General features: G+C 41.5%; 1 protein-coding gene across 1 annotated transcript; it reads right to left on the bottom strand.

Moving 5' to 3' along the window:
• Positions 1 to 13,319: 13,319 nt before the first annotated feature.
• LOC308336409 (phenolphthiocerol/phthiocerol polyketide synthase subunit C-like) lies at positions 13,320 to 22,756 on the bottom strand (the record flags this gene model as incomplete). The annotated part of the gene is made up of 6 exons (XM_080793773.1): positions 13,320 to 18,884; positions 19,905 to 20,086; positions 20,681 to 20,887; positions 21,019 to 21,179; positions 21,721 to 21,874; positions 22,699 to 22,756. The coding sequence occupies 6 exons, from the start codon at positions 22,754 to 22,756 to the stop codon at positions 13,320 to 13,322; spliced, it is 6,327 nt and encodes a 2,108-aa protein (XP_080649899.1).
• Positions 22,757 to 23,973: the final 1,217 nt, after the last annotated feature.

Below are 23,973 nucleotides of genomic sequence, written 5' to 3'. Positions count from 1 at the left end.
TTTCCAACATTGTATTCAGTTTAAACGGATAATCTCCTGCAGGTTTACAGATTTAGCATTATTATGGCTTGCCATACAATCAGCGTTAATGGTTTGCAATCATTAAAGTCTCTCTCGTTCTCATTTCCTCAAGCTATAAGTCATCTAAAATATTCATGAACATTATGTTCTGCATTAATGTGACCCATACTGTATATCCACATAAAGTGCAGTGCAGACTGCAAAGGATATTACTACTCATATTCATGATGTAGATCCATGGCTATATAATATTGATTAGGCTTTGTGTTGCCATCATCGACTTCCATAGATGGTATTGGTGTTCAACTAGTGCACACACACACACACACACACACACACACACACACACACACACACACACACACACACACAAGTGGGTCTAGTTTTTACCTAAAATACACCCACGAATCCTAGAGAACCCTACGTTTTAGCCTATTTAAAAATGTCCACAAGTTTGATTGTCCATGATCCATGTCTTAAATAGCACAAATATCCTGCTGGCCATTTTGCATTTCTAAACTATTAGCTGTTGTGGATATAGCCAGTGTTGTCTGTCATAAAAAAAGTGTATAAAAATGCAACATGTGCAACCATTCAAAATCAAATACTACTGTATACAATACGACAAAGAGCCAGTCTTCAAGCAGATAGAACTCCCAGCATGCATCAGTCCACACCCCCCCCATGCCACGCACGCACACAATTCAAACCTAGCATTCATGGCACACTGCGCCAACACAAAAAGCCTTTCCAATAAAGTGGTCTCCTCCGGGGTTGTGCATGCACCTCATTGTGTTGGTCTTTTCTTTTCTTTCTTTTAGAAATCTTAAAAAAATTTAGGCCAAAAACCCAGGAGTGATTGCTTAAATCCATTCAAATATAATATAAAAATTGAAGAAATGTAATAAAATAAGAACAGCTACATGTCTGGCAATGCAACCAATATACATAATAAAGGATACATTTGGGTCAGACAGATCCAAAGTATCAATGACACCAAATATTTTATTATACCACAAAGTAGTGAAATAGTGAATAAAGAAAATAAAAAAATAAAAGTGTTTATGGTTTGTTGTAGTTTGGTCTCATTGTGTGGAGCCTGAATGAAAGCGAGGACAATGACCATGCCATACCGTCAGGGCCATATTAACCCCCATGAGTGCCCCTGTGCAGATCATTTTAGCGCGGACACGACCAACCTCGAACACATGGAACACAATAAGGTATAGGCAAATAGTACAACTTCACTGGAATACAACTGGCAACCATTGCAATGAATTACATTGGTTTTCTTTTTTTGACCAGTAAAATGCATTTCAGAAATGCGACTCTCGCGCCCGAGCGAAGCTCGCCCGCCCGCCCACACACACAGACTGACCTTTGACCCGTGGAAGCTCTTTCTCTTCTTGGCGTCGGAGAGGGCAGAGGTCAGCGAGCTGTTGGGTAGCGTGGGCAGCTTGAGGTGCTGACCGAACAGAGAGGTGGTTGAGCCCTCCTGCATTACCATCACCTGGAACACCACCATGCACACACACACACACACACACACACACACACACAGTTAACGCAACTCATACCCTCTGGTCTTTCTCAGGAGCCATCGCCATGTGGTGGACATTTTTGTCAAAAAAAAGTCTACTTTTGCCACGGACATACAAAATTTGTATTTAAACAAACGCAAAGAGCTATAGACCTAAATGGCCATTGCAGGTATGTAACTCTGAGAGTGTATACGGCTCCATTTGGTTCCATTTGTGCACTCTCAGAGTTTCAGTGAAAATGAAATGTTTCATCATCATCATCATCAGTACAGTTATGTAGCCCAGATAGGAACAACTGTCCTAGCGGACTCCTAATGTGCCATGCATAGTGCCATAGTTCAGTGGTTCTCAACCAGTGGTCCGGGGACCACCAGTGGTCCTTGAAGAGGTTCCAGGTGCATCCATCCATCCATCCATTTTTTCAATATGCCCCCCCTTGCCACATGCCCCTGTGCAGCTGCACATAGCGGCGGATGGTAAATCCGGCCCTGCATACCGTCAAATAGATAAGTTTAAAGTGAAAAATCATGAAATATCTTTCACTTTAAGTATGAAATGAATCGGTAATTGTGGTCTGCTCTACCACTGGCGTAAGGGGTCGTCCCCCCGGTTCTGTAAGGGGGTTCCAAAGGGTCCGAAACAGAATTTGTTAATAGCGCCAAAAAACATTGGAGCAGAACTACAGCTATAGTGTATTGCTATAGTGTATTCTTTTGTTGGCGGTGTTCAAGTTCATCTCCTCAGGAATGCAGTGCATTCTGCCCTTCACAATGGCAGAAACAGTGTGGCCGGTCGCCTCCCTTTGTGGCATCATCGCCATCATCAGTAGGCTGCCAGCACGCTGCCAGGTCGCTCTGAGCCTCAGCCAATATGGACTCTGCGAAACAAAGACCCAGGATACAAAAGGACGCGGTATAGCTATAGAGATTCTGTCCACGTCTTCAACAGAAGCTCTTCTACAGTTATTTCCACGACTCTACATAGTTTTTGTTTTCAAGCCCTTGTGGAACGCAGTGGTGGAAGAAGTATTAGTATTAGGGCATATAGTCGTCACATTGTGACACGTTGTGTATATCAGCTATTTTTGCTATACTGACCCAAACTAAAAATTCACACTGCTGCATGAAAAAGTAGGGCATTCATTTACAAATTCAGTGTTATAGCCTAACAAAGATACAAGTTTTCAGCCAAATGGAAACAATACTTGATTTATGCACACAAAATAAGTGGAACATTAAGAGACAAAATCTATGTCCATCCAAGACCATTACCTCTTAGCTCAATGGAGTTTCAGAGAGAACAAAAACAACATTGATTTGCCATGTCGTTTGCCCACCAACTCTAATGTCAAACATTTCATTCTGTGAAACAATAAGCAGCACGCATTCATCCATGTGTTCTTGTACAGTAAAATAGGGATTATTACTGGTCCATTTTCACACTCAGATATAAATGAACACTCTGGATGTCTGAATGGGCTGTGCGTGGTTATGAGATACAAGGTAGCTGTCCACCAAACAGACTGAATCAGACTACTACAGACTGGTAGTCAGGTCTGACGTCGGATAATGTCGGCTTTTTCAGGTGTCCAAAAGTTCTGGTTGCCACAAGCAAAAATTGCAAACTGTCGGCCAACCGTACATTGTTGTGTGCATGCGTCCATATATTATGCCATATATTATGTCTGTATTCCTCAGAGAACCAGAAGCTGAGGCAGCTTTGACCAAAACACTGAGCATTTTTGTGCTAGTTGATCGAATAGAATTAATGAGAATATGTATGTAGTTCAAATGTGCGATGGGCAATGTCTCTGGCTTGCTCCTGCATCATTAGCAGAGGAGGGGTCTACTCTACGGAGCCTTTACCCCTCGCTTTCATTCGCTCCATCTCTGGTTTTCAGTTTTTCTCGCTCTTCTCCGCCCTGTGCTCAACGGTCATTTCTGACTCATAATAGACTAGAGAGCTGTTTTTTCTTCTTCTTCTTAGTCTCTATCTCTTTGTCTGTCTCTGTGTGTGCTCGTGTACGCGTGCGTGCGTGTCACTTGCTCTCTGTAGCCCACCTATTGTGTGAATGTGTGGTATGAATATTAAAAAGGACCTGCAGTCACACAATGTCCCAGTTTCCTTTCTACCTACTATTCACTATTTTGGGGTTAAATATTGAACCATATTTTAACCAATATATTCCCTTGTTATCACCCAGTAGGTTATTTTTTTTTCTATCAATACACGAGGACAGGAAATACTATCTTCACACATTTAAGTGGCAGTGTCACAAAGGTTCCTAGTCTAGTGTCTAAGGTTCTGTCTCGGAATAAGATATGTAACCCATTGACGCTTGCCGACACAAACAAATTTACTTTTCATAAATCAACGCACTACTTGATCATACTACAGCGTCACTCAAAAGTAGCATATGATCTACAAGCTTGAAACGTAGGTTGGGCGAAGCGACGCGGTTCGAGCTTGCTGCTACTTTTAATGCTTTTGATTTGAATCCTGGAAAGTCACAGTTTTGGACATACTGTATGAGGATTCAATTCCACAAGACAGAGACGATTTATAATGGATATAAATCAGTCTGTCTCTCCATTGCACTACAAAATATAAATTAGGCATAATATCTTCACATAGCTCCAACTAGAAAGGTATCTCCACTTGGCCCGGTGACCTACCCAGGGATGTGCAAGGGATGGATTTCCACTGTCAGGATCCCATGGAAGCAGTGAAGGGGAATAGAAGTGTTTCTATGTCATATACAGTTCGACATTTGAATGCATTAGTGATTGGCGTCCGCTATGGACAGATGTGAAAGGGATTTTGGGTGTGCTCCATACAGGCCCCTCAGCATGTGATTCTAATTTGTGTTGATTGACACGTTGAATTAATGAATAGACAGGATAAACAATGGCCTATGCAGCTGCCCAAAGCCTTGCAAGGAGCTCCTTTGAAAGCACTGCTAAACCATTCGATCAGTGACAAAATCTCATTTTAAATACAAGGCAGGATTAATGCCAGGCATTACACAATCATAATCTGTAAAGATGGACACTGCTGCAAATCTAAACTGCATAGTGGCATTCATTGGGATATAGTTTTGTTTTTGTTTTTCCCAGGGAGAGTTTAACTGCTGTATATGGCATAGCAGTGGTGGCCATTCTGTGGTGCCACAGATAGAAAGCCCATGCACCCATTCCATGACATTTCCATAGAGATTTCCAAACATATTATTCATATTAATTATTTTAAGCCTGGAATCAAGCTATCCAGGATCCCGGTGAATCATGACCATAAAACCTTAGATTCTGTGTCAAAGCATATTTGAAATGTATAAAATAGTATAGATAGAGCCGGGAGTCGGTAGAGCTGTCCACATTTGGACCACAAAGTCATGGGTTTGATCCCGGGCACCACCAACTCAGCGTATGCGTAGCACATCTTGGGTGTGGCTTGAGAGCTGATGGTAGGTGTGGCACTCCACCTACAGTATAGTGCAGTGTAACAGGGACAGCGTGTTACCGGCTGATATAGCCTCTCCCGACCCATACTAATTAAATATTCTTTTATATGTTTTATGGTCATGATTTGCCAGGAACATGGTGTGGAACCTTGGTTACAGACTTACAATAAAGTATATAAATATTTTCAGAAAGCAAAACATGAATGGGTTTTCCATCGGTGCCACCACAAAATGGCCACCATTGCTATGCCCAGAACACTGCATGGTTTGCACGCTACGAGGAACATATGTAATGCTTTAGGCTTCTAACCAACAGACACAGTAGTACAGTATGTGTTGCATCTCCCTTGCACGGTATGTCATTCATTCATTATTAACTGCAGTTAATGTGCAACTACTGTAGATCACACTAGGAACAGCACTTTATTAGCTGATTTATTACATGAACAATCTCAAGTATCATAAAGATGTACATAGTTATATGAACTTAAAACGGCTGTAAAGATCCCTCCCCTTTACTGCAGGGTTTCCACATGGGAGCGGAAACGCTAACCTACTATCCTCAGTCTAACACAAAGATCTCTTGTTCTACCTATATGACCTTTGACATGTACAACTCATAAGTTAGTCATCTGCCTACTGATCATTGACAGACAGACAGACAGACAGACAGACAGACAGACAGACAGACAGACAGACAGACAGACAGACAGACAGACAGACAGACAAATCCATAATATCTACATTGAAACTATACAAACTATCTATCTAAATTATATTTTAGCCTTTGCATAAGCCTGAAAGGTTGTCGAGGCTAGGGCAAGTGCTACGTGCTATATGGTAGAGTCTGAAGAGGCGAGTCTTCAGAGGACAGACTGAATATGATGGCTGACTTGGCCCTCTCAGTTACGTACCAGACTGCCAGTCATCATTAGCTAAACTTACACATACCTGATCTATTTGCATCAAGAGGAAGCTACATTACAGTGTGTGACACAGGATCTCAGTAAGACTACCAGACATGGTGGGCTTACTTCATTAGAGGTGCATGCATGGGACCAGTGTTTATTTTGTCAACTAAAAATATGATGACAAATGGCATTGCAACGCTTTCAAGGTCTGACAATAAACATTTTTGTCGACAAACTGTAGATTTTGAATCGTATATTTAGTTGACTAAAACTAGTCAAAACTAGTAATATGACTATGACTACAACTAAATCCGATCTAAAGCCAAACCTAGCCCAAGAGTTACAAGTTTATTATGTGAAGGATGAGGTCGCGGCCCCCTCCCATGCCTGTGTATATTTGACTGATCTCGTGGTAATATTTACAGGGGGTAAAATACGGGTTGGTGGGGTGGAAAGATAACAACGATGATGCAACCATAGAAAATAAACAGAGCCAGGGAAAATAATCTTTCGGCCCTGACACACAATGACGACCATGAAGCCAACTTGAACATCCCACCACGGGGCCTTAAGCCGGATATTAACAGTCTGCTCGTTAGGAATGAAAAACTTCCTCCACGCCAGTTCCTTAACAAGCCTCATGATCCAGGCGCTTCCAACTCAGTACAGAGGTTATGAGATGCCTGTTTAGTGAAGCATAATCGTCTCTACTCTGACGGGTGGAAACCTCATAAGGCACTATATATGTGGAAAAACTGTTACTTTTTAGAATTCCATATAAGGTTTTTTCGGACCGGGGTCGATTTAATCCGTTTTTTGCAGCTGTCTATGTGGTCTATGGGGTGATGGTGGCAGGCTGACAGCAAAATGCAACGAAAAAACGTGTGTGCAACCACCTTTAATTTACGGAAAAACACAAAAAGTTACAATATGGAGATACAAGGTTTCTGCCCCGACAGCGTCAATATGTGAAATCACACCATGGTATGTTGTGTCTTTAACTAGTTTAAACCTTTCGTCCCTGCAACGGGCACAATGTGAAATATTCAGTTTTTTTAACAAATGACAGTGACAATTATTCTTTTTTGCTAATTGATTTGCTAAAAGCTTGTAGATTTGCAATGTATTGTTAATGGTTTTTGTGGCACTGACAGACAGTAGGCCGAGAGGAAATGGGGAGAGAGATGGGGAGCTGACATGCAGTGAAGGCCGTCGAGATCGGGAGTCGAACCCGCGGCACACTGCCGGACTGGATTGCCAGCCAAGGTGCCTGGACCGCTGAGCCATGGCCCAGGCCATTTTATAATACTTTTATAATATTTTTGTGATGCTTACGCATTGAATCAGGACTTTTTGAGCTTTAGATATAGGCTATTTTTGATATTTCTAAAAGTAGGGCTTAAGAGGTTATCTTACAGTTGCACACACATCGAAATAAGAAGGTGTCCCAGGCAGGCTGCTACAATGATGTACTGCTGGCGCTCCAGGCTGCATTCAGGACCCCATGAGGACTGCAGTGGTACTGCACACTGCCCAAGATCTATATATAGCATTGAATGTCACGGTAGAGGCATAATGACTGTCTGCTATCGTTCAACAAGCACACAGCCGGGCATCACCAGAGTGACACATAAGTGAGATAATTGAAGAATTACCTCTTTGATGGACAGAACAGAACATGTGAACACTGAATTTGCTTTGGTTCTAAAGCAGCTGCTTACATTAATCTTTTGTTTGTTTTCTCATATATTAGTTTCTAGCTGTACTGTGTCTCGGGTGCAGTACTTAGTTTAGACAGTTTTTGGTTTAGACTAGTCATTGGTTAGACCAGTCATTAGTCCTACAACTACAACCTATCTCAAACCCTCACCCTAAACTTAACCTCCCACGGGGGAGCACACCTAAACCTAACCTTAACCCATGTCTAACCAATGACTATAGTCTAAACTAAGTATGCACCCCCTGTGTCTCAAGTTAGTTGATGGTGGGTCCAGCTGATACTATGTTGGCAGTCTGCAGTGATGGGCGATGATGAAATAGCCTCAGAAACAAAACAGGAGTCAGGACTAACAGGAAAGAAGGAAAAAGATACAGTATGATCAGTCATTTCCTCTGAAACATTCTGTCCAATCCGTCCGTGTTGCACATCCCGAGTCATTGTATTACACAATGTAGAAAAGGAATATTCAATTCCCACTGCAGATGGACAATGTTACAAGCAATAAATAGAAAGGAGTATTCCCACCACACATTTAGACTAGAGAGACATTCTTGACCAGGGGTTCCTAAACCTTTTAGCTGACAAAAAAAAGAGACGTGATGTCTCCCTGGGACCCAAACTGGTGACGAGCATTTTATGAGCTTGTAGATCTGACATTTTTGCTATTTTCTAGTGAACCAAACATGTTGGATTAAGCAATGCAGATGCATGATGACCACAATAAGCCCCTCTGTAAAAAAAACCTAAAAGAAGCTCCTCTGAGTTATAGGCTATACTACAGGGGGGCCTGTACTACACAATATGTACTTGGGGGGTCCCTCGTCCCTGCTTCACCTCTCTCAGTTGAATGGTCCTTGGACGGAGAAACGTTGAAGACCCCTGTTGTAGAGTATTTATAGTTCACAGGAGAGATCTGGGTTATAGGTGGACGTACGTAAGGAGAAAATAAGGCCAATTAAGCGACGGTAACCCACAGTGTACATTCAGGGCCACGGGGGACAAAGAGAGGGTTATATTACATAACGCAACCCGCCATTTTCTATTTCCAAACAAAATTATAATGATTGAGATGCCTCTTTGGGACTGTTTTTCCGCCCTTCCAAGATTAGCCGTGGCCTACAACAACAGAAGAATAACCTGGGGTGACCTATACAGTTTTTCTTTCAGTGGGGGTACAGCGGCTATTAGGCTACGTATGGATACTCTGGGTTGACTCTGCACTCAGTCAACCAGCATCCAGTGGTGGAAAGTAACTAAGGACATGTACTCAAGTACTGTAGTACACTTTTGAGGTACTTTTAAGTTACTGGAGTATTTCCAATTTCTATACTTTTAGTTCTACTGTAGATTTTGAGTACCCTCTTACATTTCGGCCATTTGAAAATAGCTGAACTACAAGCTCACAAACTTGCATATCTCTGCTATTTTCAAAAGATTTTTATACATTATTCGTGTGAGACATTCTGCATAATGAGTACTTTCTACGTTTGGTACTTTAAGTAAGTAGGCTACATTTTGATACCAATACGTTGTACTTTCATTCAAGTACATTTGGAACTCCGGACTTTTTCTACATAGCAGTATCTGTTGATACGTTTACTTAAAAGTTAAAAATGCGAGTACTTTTTCCACCACTGCATCCAAAAGACCCCCAAAGCAAGTGGGGGAGATAGGGGGCTATCAGGGAGCACATGTGTGGCGTACAGTTAAGCACTACAATGTGCATCAGTCAACGATGCCGTGCCGACATGAAGGGGTCCTGTCATCTGGTGCCTAACAAGCTCATTGTGCGGGGGGGGGAATAAATAAATAAAAAAGGCCCGCAATTACGATAGAATAGATTGGTATCTGTAGGGGAAATGCAAGTTGAAAAGGCCTTTAAAGAATTTAGAGAGATTGAATCAGTAATGGGTGAACGGTCTCAGTCACCAAGACAAATTACATGTTGCATAACCACTCACAACAGAGGGGCGGGAGTGTAAATACAGATAGGCTACAGTATATGGGGTGAGGTGGGATTGGGTGGAGTGGAGTGGGAGGAGAGGGAAAAGGGTGCAAACTTAAAGATAATGCTGAATATAGACAGAAAGATGAACCATTTATAAAGGTTCTCTCTGAACAGCAGAAGCGAGGTGAAGATTTTGAGATGTTTTGTCATGACCATGCACACATGAAGCTGCATTCTTTGAAGTACAAATAGGATTACTGGCCCTGTTGTTTGGGGTTTGTGACCTTGCAGCAAAACCCTTATAGTGTAAACATTCAAGTTGCTCGCTCTGCCAACTCTACTACAGACCTCTGTTAAAGGACAACATAATGTCAGACTTGTTCCACCACCTCTGGCCATGCAGTCCCATAAACAGCACTGCTGATTTGTAACTGTTTATTTTATATTTTATTGTGTTTGCTACGCCACAAAAGGTGATGTGTGTTGTGCAACCTGACCAATTCACCTCTACGAAATGATATAATAGGAGTACACGAGTAATAAGAATGTACAGCACTGGGAGAATTGGTTAGTACTATTATTAAGCACAATAATGTCAATTGACAAATGTACAATCAACACACAAATATCAATCAATTGTTCTCGTATACTGCGGGAAGCCTATTCAGATTGTTGGGACCAGATGTATGCATCTCGTCGCCTGGCTATTGTCTCTAGACTCTAGGAAACAGCACGTGGCGCCAGCAACAGATTAAGTAAACTGTTATGACTGACTGACGGTTTTAACCAGTGAACCTGCATGGCAAACACTGTACGGTCTGCAATGGCCCTCTACACTGGTAAAACATGAAATAAAGACACACATATATATACAGATAACTGGTTGTTGTATCACAGATAGTAAATATTACAAGACTTATCATAGTTTTTTAGTTGCATTTAATTAATTCGTTTTTGATCTCTCTTACCCCTTGCCCCCCACCACCCCTTCCCTTCCTCTTATGGAAATAACAAAAACGATGGAGCTTGTTGCACAAAAACAAATTTCACCCACTGTTTTGCACCTGTAAACCTGTGATGTGACAATTAAGTTGATTCTGTATATTTGGCTTTTTATTTACTGTAGTCAAATAACCACATTTGACTGAAAACAGCAAACTGGTGCCTTATCTTCTTTGTGTCATATACACAACCCCAACCATGGAAGGCCTACTGTATATACTGTATGAATAAGTCTACAGCCTACAAAGTGACATTATATATTAACAAGGGTACAGTAGCAAACCACTTGACCCCACTTGTTGCTTGAATAAATCATGCAATATAGGAAGCAGGGTGGTGGGGGTTAGAGGCAGCAAACAATACAATGCGGATGGAAGCACACAAACTTAATTTAACTCTGTCTCCAATGGGATATCCTGTTGTTTCCTTATCAGGCCAAATAAAAATGCTACTAATTACTGTAGGCCTATGTCCTGTTCAGTGCATGTAAAATAAATACCTTTTTCTCTCAATCTGCCTCCCGCCTGTTTCCGTCTCCCTCAAATACACATGCACACGCTAGTGGTGGAAAGTAACAAAGTACATTTAACTGTTACTTAAGAAAAACAATTTAGAGATATTTTTTACTTTACTAGAGTAGGCCTACTTCCGACTTCCAGAATTGTATGTCTAAACTCAAAGGCTTTTACTCCAGTATAATTATTCGTAAACTTTACTAGCTACTTTGTAGATTTAGATTACAAACCACCTCAGACATACCTCAGACACCTAGTTCTGATGTGGAAACCTGTGAAATGGGACTTCTGCAATGAGTATTTTACTTTGGGTACTTTAAGTACATTTTGACGACAATACTGTTGTACTTTTACTCAATTAATTAGTGAATTCCGAACTTGTGACAGACTATTTCTACAACAGTAAAAAGAATGGGGAAAAAGTGAGAATCCCACTACTTCCATCACGTCTGCGCGCTTACTATGACTCTTATATGTGTGGGGAGGAAATGTTTTCTCAAGGCCTACACACAATCAGCTGATGACAGGGCACCACGTTTCCTGCTGTCCAACGCCTGTCACTGTGACTGTATACTACAGAGAAGGACATGGACATGATGATACAACATAATGAATGAGCTATTCCTGCCTTTTCTCTAATCTATAAAGTTTTACCAAAGTTATAATGTATTAACCTGTCTTAAGTGTAGGGCAGGCTTAGCTATGGGGACAGTATATGTGTGGTTATAAATGGGTATGGGGTGCCCCCTGGTGGAAATAGTTTGAAAGTTCATGGATGGGTACCAGAGGGTCTAGGACAGGGGTGCCCCTGCACAACCTTTGTGATCTACCAGTAGATCACAAAGGTTGTGCAGGTAGATCACATGACATGGCCCCCAAAAAGGTATAATTAAAAAAGGCCTATAAAAAGCATATATTAATAATCCAAATTCACAAAACGCCTCTTTTTGGCATCTGTCATTAACCCATTTTGGGCGGGAACCCCTTTTGGTGTTTTAAACATTGTTATAATTTAGCCATTGAAAAATAGCAGATCTACAAGCTCATAGCGCGCCACCCTACGAGCTTGTAGGTCTGTTATTTTTTGAAAAATAGTGAAAATATTTATTTCAGAAAACTTGAGGATTTAGAAGATTATTTTTTTAATTTTGAGGTCAGGCCTCCCCCGACTATTTCCCATTGTTTGTCTTATATGTAGCACCATTGCCGCTATTACAAAGCCCCCTCAGGTACATGTTTGGGGTTGTGGGTGGATCATGTTGAGCTTGCCATTTTTAAAGTAGTCCTCAAGTCCAAAAAGTGTGGGCACCCCTGGTCTAGGACTAGGTCTAGGTCTAGGACTACCGTCGTCTACCACCAAGTGTGGCCACTGGCCAGTCATAGTGGTGGAAAAAGTACTCACATTCTTTAATTAAGTAACATTATCAATACTACAATGCAGAAATACTTTGTTACAATTAAAAGTCCAGAATTCAAACTGCACTTGAGTAAAAGTACAAAAGCATTGGTTTCAAAATGTAAAGAACCATATAATAGCCGCTGTGTGCAGAATGTCCCATTTCAAAAGTTTTCAAATACAATTTATTAAAAAATAAAAATATTTTTTTTACCCTTTCCAGTTCATAACAAAATGCTGAGAGTAGTGTTTGCAACTTTTTTTTATTTTTTTGTGGAATGAAGTATGGCACCAAAAACTCATTCAACATAAAATACACATTCATTATTTCATATCATCGAGTAAAATAATTCCATTGATTCATTAAATTCATTTCATTTTTTTTACAATTTGTTTTATTCTCGTCTTAACTGGTTTGTTACAGAAATGTCAGAGATGTCTGTGTCTGTAAATATAGCCGTCTTTTTAACAGTACATTGTTCACTTTGTATATCAGTGCCAGTATTTATGTTAATCTGCATCGCCTCTTTTGAGATTGTGTGCTTTTAGAGATGTGCAATTTTAAGATTCTAGCTATTACTCTTTTCATACCCACATTTAATTGTTAGTTTTCTGTGAAAAAAAATAACTTTACTGAAAAGGAGCAAATAAATGTCAAATAAAATCCACACGTGGGTAGATTTTAAGATCAGCCATTTTTCTAACGGGTCAGAAAACTGAGAATGTATTAGCTAAAAACATTAGCTAAAATTCTACAATCATAAAAAAATACTTTGACTATGTACAGTTTCTGTGTTTGACAGTTCTAAAGCCTTGTTGAAAAAGCATCTGTCTCTTCAATCAAGGTGGAGCCTTGGTCATCATTCATAATATGTTCACTGCTAGATCCTTCAGTTACGATGGTTACCAATGTGGACAGTGTGGCATTTGGGTTCAGCAGTTTGACCAGAGGCACATTCACACCTCTCTCCTGAAAGATGAGGTTCTGCAGAGTCATCGCTTGCATTGAGTCAACGCCTAAAGAGGAGAGCAACAATTCCTCACTCAACTCACTCTTATCAATGCCAACGGCCTCACTAAGTAGAGATTTGACATAGTCGGCTGGTGGGACTGAGTCAGTTTGTTTTGTCTGTGAATTCAACTGTTTGGATTTTTGGAAGAACTCTTCCACCATGGCAGACAAACGCGTCGACATGAAGGCATTTTGTGAGATGATGCTGGATGCAATGTTTTTGAAGTTAAACCTGCACACAGCCTGTTGGGGTCTGTTGATCACAAGGCATTGCTCCAAGCTTGCATGAATCTCTGCGACATCCAGCACCATGATTCCCTTAGCCTTCAGAAACTTGTGGAAGTGATCCTTGTTTAAAAGAAGACCCAGGTTCAAAGCTCCCCAGTTGATAGACTGGCCTGGGAGCCCAAGCTTGCGTCTATAATGGCAGAACGTGTCGAGAAACGAATTGGCTGCCGCATAGTTTGTTTGTGATGCATTTCCCAGAAAGGACGAAATGGAGGAGTAACACACAAAGTAATCTAACTGACAATGTCGTGTGGCATGATGCAGATTCAGAACTCCGTTCACTTTGGGCTTGAGGACCTTCTCAAACAGAGATTCGTTAAGGGTTTCAATCAACCCGTCATGCAAGACAACGGCACTGTGGAACACTCCTCTGATTGGGCAAGAGGGGAATTTCTGACTGATTTTGTCGATAGTCTTGCTCACACTCTCAGAGACAGATATATCACATTGCATGGCGATGATGGATGACCAACACTGTTTCTCTACATTTCGTATCTCTTGCTGCAGCTCTGTGTTTGGACTGCTTCTGGAGAGTATGACAACATGTCCTCCACCTCTCTGACAAATGAACCTGACCGTTTCAAAGCCCAACCCTGTCAACCCACCTGTCACAATGTACACAGCTTGCTTACGGAAAAGCGTTGTCTTTTTAGGCAGCAATGGAATAACAGACGCACTTTTTACAGATTTTGCCAGGTCCACCACAGGCAGGGTCTTTAAATTGAAGTACGACTTTGATCTTTCCAATTGGTGATTGTCAATACTTTCGGGTGTCACACTCTGCAAGGTAAACTTCTTAAGGGAAAATGATTTCCCATCCAAATTCATGGACTTAAGCCAGTGGTAAACATGGGACATCTGCGCAGCCAGGGAGCCCTTATGTAGAACCAGTGGCATTTGAATGGTCTGCAGACGAACACCTTCCCTCACATTTTGAAATGTGTCCTGAACCATCGAACACTGGGATTGAGATTCACAGACTACGACGACATCTCGTACACCAGGAACGTTGAGAAGTTTACCAACCATAGACTCATCAAACTGTGGCAAAAGGACAAAGGCGTCCACTTGTTTTCCATCTACAAAAGACCCATTGCACTGTGTACTACCTATGACATTCCATCCTGATTTGTGAGCTGTGAGAGTCAACACTTTCATCAGCACAGAGTCTGGGACTGAACATATAATTCCCAGGTTCTGTTTGTTTCCGGCCAAAGCTCTGCACAGGATCTCCCATGCAAGGACAAAGTATGAAACACAAGGCGTTCTCCTCAGGAATGGGAATCGTTTGCTTCTGTAGCATGAATCTGCTGGGACTGAGACTATGGTTTCTGCCTGAATGGGGTAACAAGCAACGACATGATCTCCAACTTTAAACTTTTTAACATCCTTTCCAACTGCTGTAATTGTGCCACTGAAATCAAGTGCAAGAAGCTTAAGGTTCTGGGATGCTTGTTCGTTGAAATAGATAGTCTGACCATATTTCATATGAGAAACACTGACAGGATAATAGTCAGAAGTATGAGCACACATCTTGCTGATCTGAATATCAACTGATGACTCAGCAATAGGCTGGCGGTCATTATCATTGAAAGGAACAGCGGACAGCTTGGTCATTTTATATGCATCAGCTGTCTGAAAGATGCAGGGATCAGACAGTGTGGAGCAGAAGTTGCCGTCAAAGCTGCTAATATCACTTTGAACAGGGGTACGGACAATGGAAGGTTTCAAAACTGACCCATCTTTTACTACCAATTCTGGGTACTTACTGCATGGGTATGATCTCAGGATTTGAGACAGTGCAGTGATGTCCTGATCAGAGGTGGAACTTATGTCAATCAGTTGAAAAGAAAGCTCTGGTAACTCTGCAGCAAACGCTCTTGTCATGCCAAGCAGAGCAAAGCCTGGGTTTACATGGTCTAATGTGACTTCAGCAGCACGGTAGGTTATTGCTCTGATAGAGTGAGGGAAATCCATTAGCTTCAGTTCAAGGACTATTCGGCGGAAAATCTCACAGCAGCTCACCACATTCTGCAGGACATTATCGGCTGCCACCGAAGACAGATCTTCTTTTCCCCACAAAAACAAGACCTCATCAAAATGTTTCCCTACTTCTGTGATGTTGAGATTTACCAAAAGAGTATGGAAGCCATGACTCAAGATTTCCTTTGCATGTGAGAAGGAAATGAATTGAGATCTTGTATCCAGGTGTTGTTGCATTGCTTTTCCTATGCCTAACCGGTCACAGAAAACCAAGGCCTTAGGAAGATCAGGGGATGTGATGTTTTCAGAGACAACATCATTGTATTCATTGTGGTAGAAGTATTCCTCAACCACATGAGTGCGACTCCCAAGGTACTTGAGCAACACACCTTTGACCTCAACCAGCACTCTTCCCTTTGTATCTGTGAAGAAGCCACAGACTTCAAAGTGATCATCACCCAAATCAATTGCTCTAATGTAGATGACCATCTCACGTTGAACGGGTTCCAAGACCTTTACACTTCCAATTTTGACAGGGAATCCTGGTCTTCCTGCAAAGGCATATGCTACCGTAACGGGTAGAAGTTGCATCAGGTAGTCAAATACAACAGGATGGATGCAGTAGTCGTGTAACTGAGGCCATAAGTCCTCTGGAACTGTTGCAAATGAATATGTCTCCATCAATTCCTCCCCATAATACACATCCCCCTTATTCTGGAAAACAGGCCCGTGCTGAAAGCCAGCTTGTGAGAGATACAAATAGAGATGTTCAGAACTCACCACAGATGTGCATCTTTTGTAGATAGCACTTAAAGAAATACTCTGTTCCTCGATGACCCTTTCTTGCTTGCAAGCTATTGTGCCTGATGCATAAGTGCGAGCTGCAGAGAACACCTTGAAAGTAGCGTCATTCCCTGCCGGCACTAGTTGCAATTTCATTTCTGGTGTGTTCTGCATCAATTCGAATGGACTCTGAAAATCTACACTCAGTTGAAGAGAGCGGAGTGGTATCTTTGGCTTGGCGTTTGCCATGAAAGCAGCCAAACCCAACTCAACATAGAAGGCCCCAGGGACGATGGGTGTGCCGTTGAATTTATGCTCTTGCAGGTAGGATGATGAGTCAGACAACACATCACAGCTGAATGTGTTGCTGTCATTGACAGTTTGACGCAGCACAGGGTGGTTAGTTGTTGCGCTTCTCTGTGCTGCTTGAATGATTATATCCCGTTTAGAGCAATCAAACTGGTATCTTGGGAAGGGCAATGGGGATGTCTCACGTCCTCTGTAGAACTGACTCCAGTCTACCTGCACCCCCAGCTCAAAAAGCTTAGGCACAAGGCTCAGCATTGTTTCATGATCTTTCTCTGGCAGAACTGATCCAAGAACAGGGGTGTTGTTTCCTAGAGTTTCCATGATGTTCCTTTGGAGAGCTCTCCTTGGGCCAATTTCTACAAAAAGTGAATTTCTCTTTCCTTTCGATGCTACTGTCACTGCCTGCTCAAATAATACTGGCTCCCGGACATTCCTGGCCCAGTACATACCTGTGCTAAAATCATGCTGTGCTACCTCCTTGCCTGTCACTGTTGAGATCAACTCTGACTCTAGATCGTGCACCTGTAAGGAGCCGATCCTGTCTGTAATGTCAGATAGAATTGGATCCATCATGTGGCTGTGGTAAGCGGCAGGAACATCCAGAACACGGAGAAACCGATTCTGACTACTGTCTGATGCATGCAACTCACTGTAGAGGCTTTCTATAGCATCTGCATCACCAGAGAGAGTGCAAGACTGGGGACTGTTGACGGCAGCGAGACAAACCTTGTTAGAATAACGAGGGATGACATTTAGAACCTCTGACACAGCCATGTTGCTGATGACCAGCATCTTGCCTCCTGTGACCTTGCTCTGGAGGGTACTGCGGTAGTAGATCACCTTCACTGCATCCTCAAGAGACAAGAGGCCAGAACAGTGAGCAGCAGCGACCTCACCAACGGAGTGCCCAAGAATGGTATCAGGTTTGACCCCCCAGAACTTGAGGAGGGTGGCAATGCCAACCTGGATAGCAAATAGGATTGGTTGGATAACACCTGGGCTTGAGAAGTCACTACTCTCAAACTCACTCTCAAGTCTGTCCAAAATGCTCAGTCTACTGAATCTTTGGAAGAGTTTCTCAATCTCTTTGAGCTTTTCTCTGAATACAGACTCCCGTTTCAATAGAAGCTTACACATGCCATGGTAGGTCACACCATTCCCACAGAAGACAAACACTAGCTTCACATCTGTGAAGGAAGGGGTGATATCTTTGCTCAGGGTAGATTTTAGTTGGCTCTTAAGCTCGGCTAAAGAAGAAATCACAATGGCCTTCCTATATCTGTGTTTTAGATGGCTTCTTCGACAAGCTGATGTGTACACCAGCGAGTCTAGGTCAACAGTGCTGTCTGCATCTACCTGTTTAATGGTGTCTTCCATTGTGGAAATGAGGGACTTCTGTGAATTTGCTGACATGACCAAATATTTAGTTTGTTTCCATGTTTTGGTTAGAGGAAGGCTTGTCTGTTTGTATTGTTTGACAATAGCATGTGCGTTTGTTCCTCCAAAACCAAAGTTGTTTACCCCTGCAATTCTGTCACCAGAGAAATTCCACATCTCTACTTTAGCAGGAATCTTTACATTTAGGGCTTTGGCATCTATACTGGAACTGTGTTCAGAGTAGAACACAGTTGGAACAATGGTTTCATGCTTCATCATTAACAGTACCTTAATGAGCCCTGCCACCCCAGCTGCAGACTCTGTGTGTCCAATGTTGCTCTTCACAGAGCCGATGCGGAGTGTCTCTGAACCTGGATGCCTGGCTTTGGCGATGACGTTTGAGATGCTGCCAGCCTCTGTTGGGTCTCCGACTGGGGTTCCAGTCCCATGTGCCTCGATGTACTGGACATTCTGCAGGTCAGACTCTGAGTAGATTGTGCGCAGCAGCTCCTCTTGTTGAACCATGGAGGGTTTGGTGATGGGAGAGACTGTATGACCATCTTGGTTGACTGCCGTCTTGGAAATGACACCCCATATATGGTCGTCGTCTTTTAAAGCCTGCGTAAATAGTAAGCAAATGTAATGATATCCAGTAGATTTATATATACTGTATATATTTATATAGAGAGTCATTGATGGGTATCACTGCATAGGCAATACTTTTATTTTCAAAGGTATCCCTGGGTAGGCAACCAGGCCTGGTGATCAGATCTGTGCTCAGAGTGCACTTTTCTAGTTAATGATTGATGACACACACTGTTTACCTGCAATCCAATTGACTGATTGATTACTTCATTAAGAATTTAGAAAACAGTACGTCAGTACAGTAAAAAAACAATAAAACTAAGCACACAAAATGCCCAAGGCCTCAGGTCCCCACATAAATCGCCCACCTAAAGCCCAGGTAGAACCCACTTAAAGCCCACATGGGCAAACCCAGTTACGACCAACCTTATTGGGCCCACATAAAATTGCCTAGTTGGTGCCCAGGTCAGAGGAGTAGAGTAGTTTGACAGGTTAATTTTCACTGTTCCAATCCTGACAGAAGTCAGTCTCTCCCACTAGACTAGATGCTCCATTTCCAACAAAATAATAAGCACAGCAGAGTTGTTTACTTTTGGAGTAATTTAAATCAACGTTCTGTCATGTGTGTCATGAAATCTTCTGTTGACTGACTCAAATACTTTATTATTGTCAGCATGACCAAATATTTATTACAGTAATTACATTATTTTTAATGATTAAAGGGGAATTCCGGACAAAAGGTTTTCTTGTCTTATAGATCTGATGTTATCATATCCAAGAATGAGTGGTACATGTGAAAAATTACATAACTCCCTCCTGAGCCCACCACAGCTCTGACCAAAGTGACCATGCATGTGGTGGGTTTAGCGATAAATCGCTTATCTTGATCTCTCCCTCAGATTTCTATCAGCTTGCAGAGCTGATCATGTATCAGGCAGCTCATACTACAAAACCTTTTGGCCATTGGGTATCTTTAAGCCAATGGGGAGACTTTCCCCCCAGACTACCCCCCAGGTAGTCCAGAATTCTCCTAAAGTTTTTGTCAATCCGTACCTTTTTCAGTGGCTTTAGCAGAACAAACCCACAGCCCTCTCCTCTGCCGTAGCCATCAGCAGTGCTGGAGAAAGGTTTACTGGTTCCATCAGGTGAGATCATCTTGGCCTTGCTGAGAGCAACCAAAACATTTGGCTCGATGATACAATTGACTCCTCCACACAGAGACATCTCACAGTCTCCTGATGAGAGAAAAGCAGTAGTTTATAGTTCATAGTTCACACCAGATTGAACATGAACCATACAGTAGCATATAGGAATGTCATAATTGATTAAAGAAATGTGAAAATAGTTGAACATTTGGCGAAAATAGTTGATCTAGGCTACAAAGCTTGCAGCTATTTTTGCTATTGGCGTACAACAAAGTATGTAGTGCTGTAATCCTACGCATGGCCAAACTCAACAGGCCTGAAAATAAAGGCCTGGCCATAACTGGGTCCGACAAATTAGCATACATTTTAGGCCCGCTCGGCCCTAAAACGTTGTGTCGGTATAGATGTCCTTTCCTCGGTTACAACTGACCCTGCACTACACTGATTCTTTCAATAGTGCATGTGACCATAATATTGCTTGTAAAAACATGTTATGCCTTTTTACAAGTTGAGCACAGGTTACCTACGAAAAAAAATTGCATTCAAATAGTTCAATAGTCCACACGGGTGAAAAATGGGTTACAAAATCGTGGGATAATAAACATATTTAAAAAAATAAATAGTTCAAGAGGTCTTTGAGTAAAGAATTATCCCCGGTCTCTCCAAGTATACTAAACCGCCAACCTTGTTTAATGGCTTGACAGGCCAGATGAAGAGCCACGAGCGATGATGAACAAGCGCTGTCTATAGCCATCGAAGGTCCAGTGAGGTTGAAGGCATAGGAGATCCGGTTTGCAGCGATGCTCATAGACAGCCCAGTGCCGGTCCAGTGGTTGATCTCACTTGCATGCACTTTCGAAGCCATTTGCTCATACTCTCTGTTCATGAAACCTGCAATACGTATAGTTTAGTGCAGGGTTTCAAAATATATATAAACATATTTCTTTCTACACATTAAAATCCGAACAGATTTTTACGTATCAGATACAGTAATGCTGATTAACATATTCCGACCACCTTACCCAGAAACACTCCTGTTTTTGTGCCGCTGGCCTTTTCCATTGGCAGTCCAGCATCCTCTAAAGCCCTGTACACACACTGAAGAACCATCTTCTGCTGTGGATCCATGCGCTCCACTTCACTGTCACTGATGCCGAAGAACCTATGGTCAAATTCATTGAACCTACAGGGGAAATTGTCAAGCAATAAAGTAAAGTAAAAGTATTTTTTTGTAAATTAATGCACTACTTGATCATACTAATTTTGTAGCAAAGGCTTGTCAACTTCTGATGTGAGAAACCACAGTCTGATGTGGGAAAAACAGTTACTATCATTTGTACCTTTTGTAGCAAAAGCTGTAAATATCTAGGACCCACACAGAAGAAAACCCTTTACCTGTACTTTTTCTGCCTTGATCAACTTTCCCTCCCCCCTCTCTTCTTCCCTTTCTTTCCTTTCTTGGAAAAAATGACACAATGACCTTTACTGTGACAATAAAGCTGACTCTGATTCTGATACTACAGCGTCACACAAATTTCAATATAATCAAAAGTAATGCATGAACCACAAGCGTTTTGAGCTCGAGCTTCTTTTGAATTTGAATCCTGAAAAGTAACAGTTTTGTGAGGTTTCCACCCGACAGAGGCGATATTGTCCTATGTTGATAGTTGTGTTTCATATTAAGGTATTTGAGTAAGAAAAAGATGAATGATGAATAACCGTACCCGTCAATGAGAGCAGCCTTCGCTGTGCGGCACTTGCCCGGTTTGCTGTCATCAGGATCATACCATCTCTCTATGTCGAATCTCTCCTTGGGAATTGTCACACAACAGTTCTTCCCATTCACAAGAACTTGCCAGAAGTTTTCAAGCCCCTCTCCTGTATACAATGATATATGATTAATTCCTGTCATGGTGTGTGAACATGAATATTTTTGGCATATACACTCATTGTTTATTTGCCCTCAAGCAAAGCATTCAATATCATAACCGCTGGAGTATTATATTATGATAAAACTGTTAAGTTGTTTATGCAGGTCAGCAACTTTATCATGTGAAGTACCCTGGGTAAACATAAGTACCTAATACCTTAAGTAAACAGGACATCTTAGGTGGAAAAGGTACTTTTCTTTTACATAAGTATCAATACCACATTATAAAAATACTCTGCTACAAGTAAGAGTAGAAGAGTAACTAAAAACGTATTGGCAAGTATTGGCATCAAAATATACCTACTTACAGTACCAAAGTAAAAGTACTAAAATGTTTAGACATGTGTCAATGGTTTTTACAATAATAATGAAATTATATACATTTCCAGCTTCCTCACTATATTATAGTGGGGTTCTGGGGAATCTGGAAATGTATTATCTTCGGTAACCAACTGTCAGCTTTGCCAAATACACACATTGTAAAATTGTACACACCAATACATTAATATCAGTTTAACTAGGCTAGGAAACCAGTAGTAATTAACTACGGTAAGTACATTTACTTTTACTCAGTTGGTTTCTATTTGTGCAGTAACATGGCATGGTTCACCCAGCACTTTTATTCTACCTATGAGGGCAGATTCTGCCTATGCATTTTAATGTGAAGGGAGCGGTTGCCATTTGTGCCCTCATTGGTAGATTACAAGTGTCTGTGGCCGTGCATGCCTTAATATATTTTTCTTAGAATAGGTTTTGAAAGTAAAATCCTTACCCCCTGGGAAATTGCATCCCATGCCCACAACGGCAATTCCATCGTCTGCTTCTTCCATGGCTTCACTGCACTACACCGTGAACAACTTCAGCCAATCTGACAAGCATTCATTTTGCATTTCATTAAACTGAGAAACAATTTAGTGCGATATGATGCGCCCAGAGTAGGCTATGGCTCTCTCACAACACACCATTTATACCTGTATGTGTACCTGGCTTACTGGTGATACTTATAGGCGACCTTTCAATAGTCATGGAGATGAAGGACTTTGATTGCCCACGTTATAGGACTTTGAATTACCTCAGAAGTTTGATAATTATGATAATTACAAGTGGTTAATGATTCTTCTTTCCTTGTTCCTCGGAATCTTGTTTATGTTCCCTAATCAGACAGTGAGTGAACTGTGAACTTGATGAATTTAGTGAATATAGGTTACATCGTGCTCACAAAAATAAGATAAGCATTTACAGGAACAGAACATGAAAGAGATAAGAAATTTATAAAATTAAGAGAATGTGTAAAACCATATACTGTAAAAGGAGATAATTTAAATCCTTTTATTACAGGATTTATAGGCCTACACACAGCCCGTCACACAGCGAGATGCTTTGACACAGGTTCTGTCAAAGGGGATCTAGTGCGCGCGCGTACCTGCGCATGCACGTCAATTTGTTTTGGTAGCATGCCGTGGTACCCCGTGCAACAAGCATGACACCACTGGATGTGACATAACTGATGGTACATGACTTTCCCTGAAAAGGAGTCACAAGATTAGATTTATTGAATTTCCAGGCAATTGATTACAATAGTACAGTCATCTGTGTCAAAAGCAGATGGTTTAAAATTGAGAGGTCACCAGAATAAGAGGCAAGCAGTAGATTATTAGTGACCTTTTTCCGGTTTCTATGTGAAAAGCATTGAAACAAGCAACTGTCTTTTTTGGGCAATTGATTACAATAGTACAGTCAGCTGTGTCAAAAGCAGAACAGAGGATGTTTAAAATCGAGAGGTCACCAGAATCAGAGGCAAGCAGTAGATCATTAGTGACCTTTTTCCGTTTTCTATGTGAAAAGCATAGAAACATGTAACAGTGTTTTTTATTTCCCTGATATGGTCATTTAGCCAGGGTGGGTTCACAAATGAAAAGGTGCAATAATGGTCAGGAATAATTCATATTCTTTTAAAATAGAATATTTTGTGTGTGTGTGACACTGTGTGCATGTGCGTGCGTGCGTGTGTTTCTTTTTTGCTTTGGCAATGTAATTTTACGTTTTC

Source organism: Protomyctophum bolini (genome assembly GCF_963924005.1).
Source record: "Protomyctophum bolini genome assembly, chromosome: 21".
NCBI lineage: Eukaryota > Metazoa > Chordata > Actinopteri > Myctophiformes > Myctophidae > Protomyctophum > Protomyctophum bolini.
The sequence above is the reverse complement of the archived record's forward strand: the minus strand, read 5'-3'. Positions and strand labels throughout refer to the sequence as shown.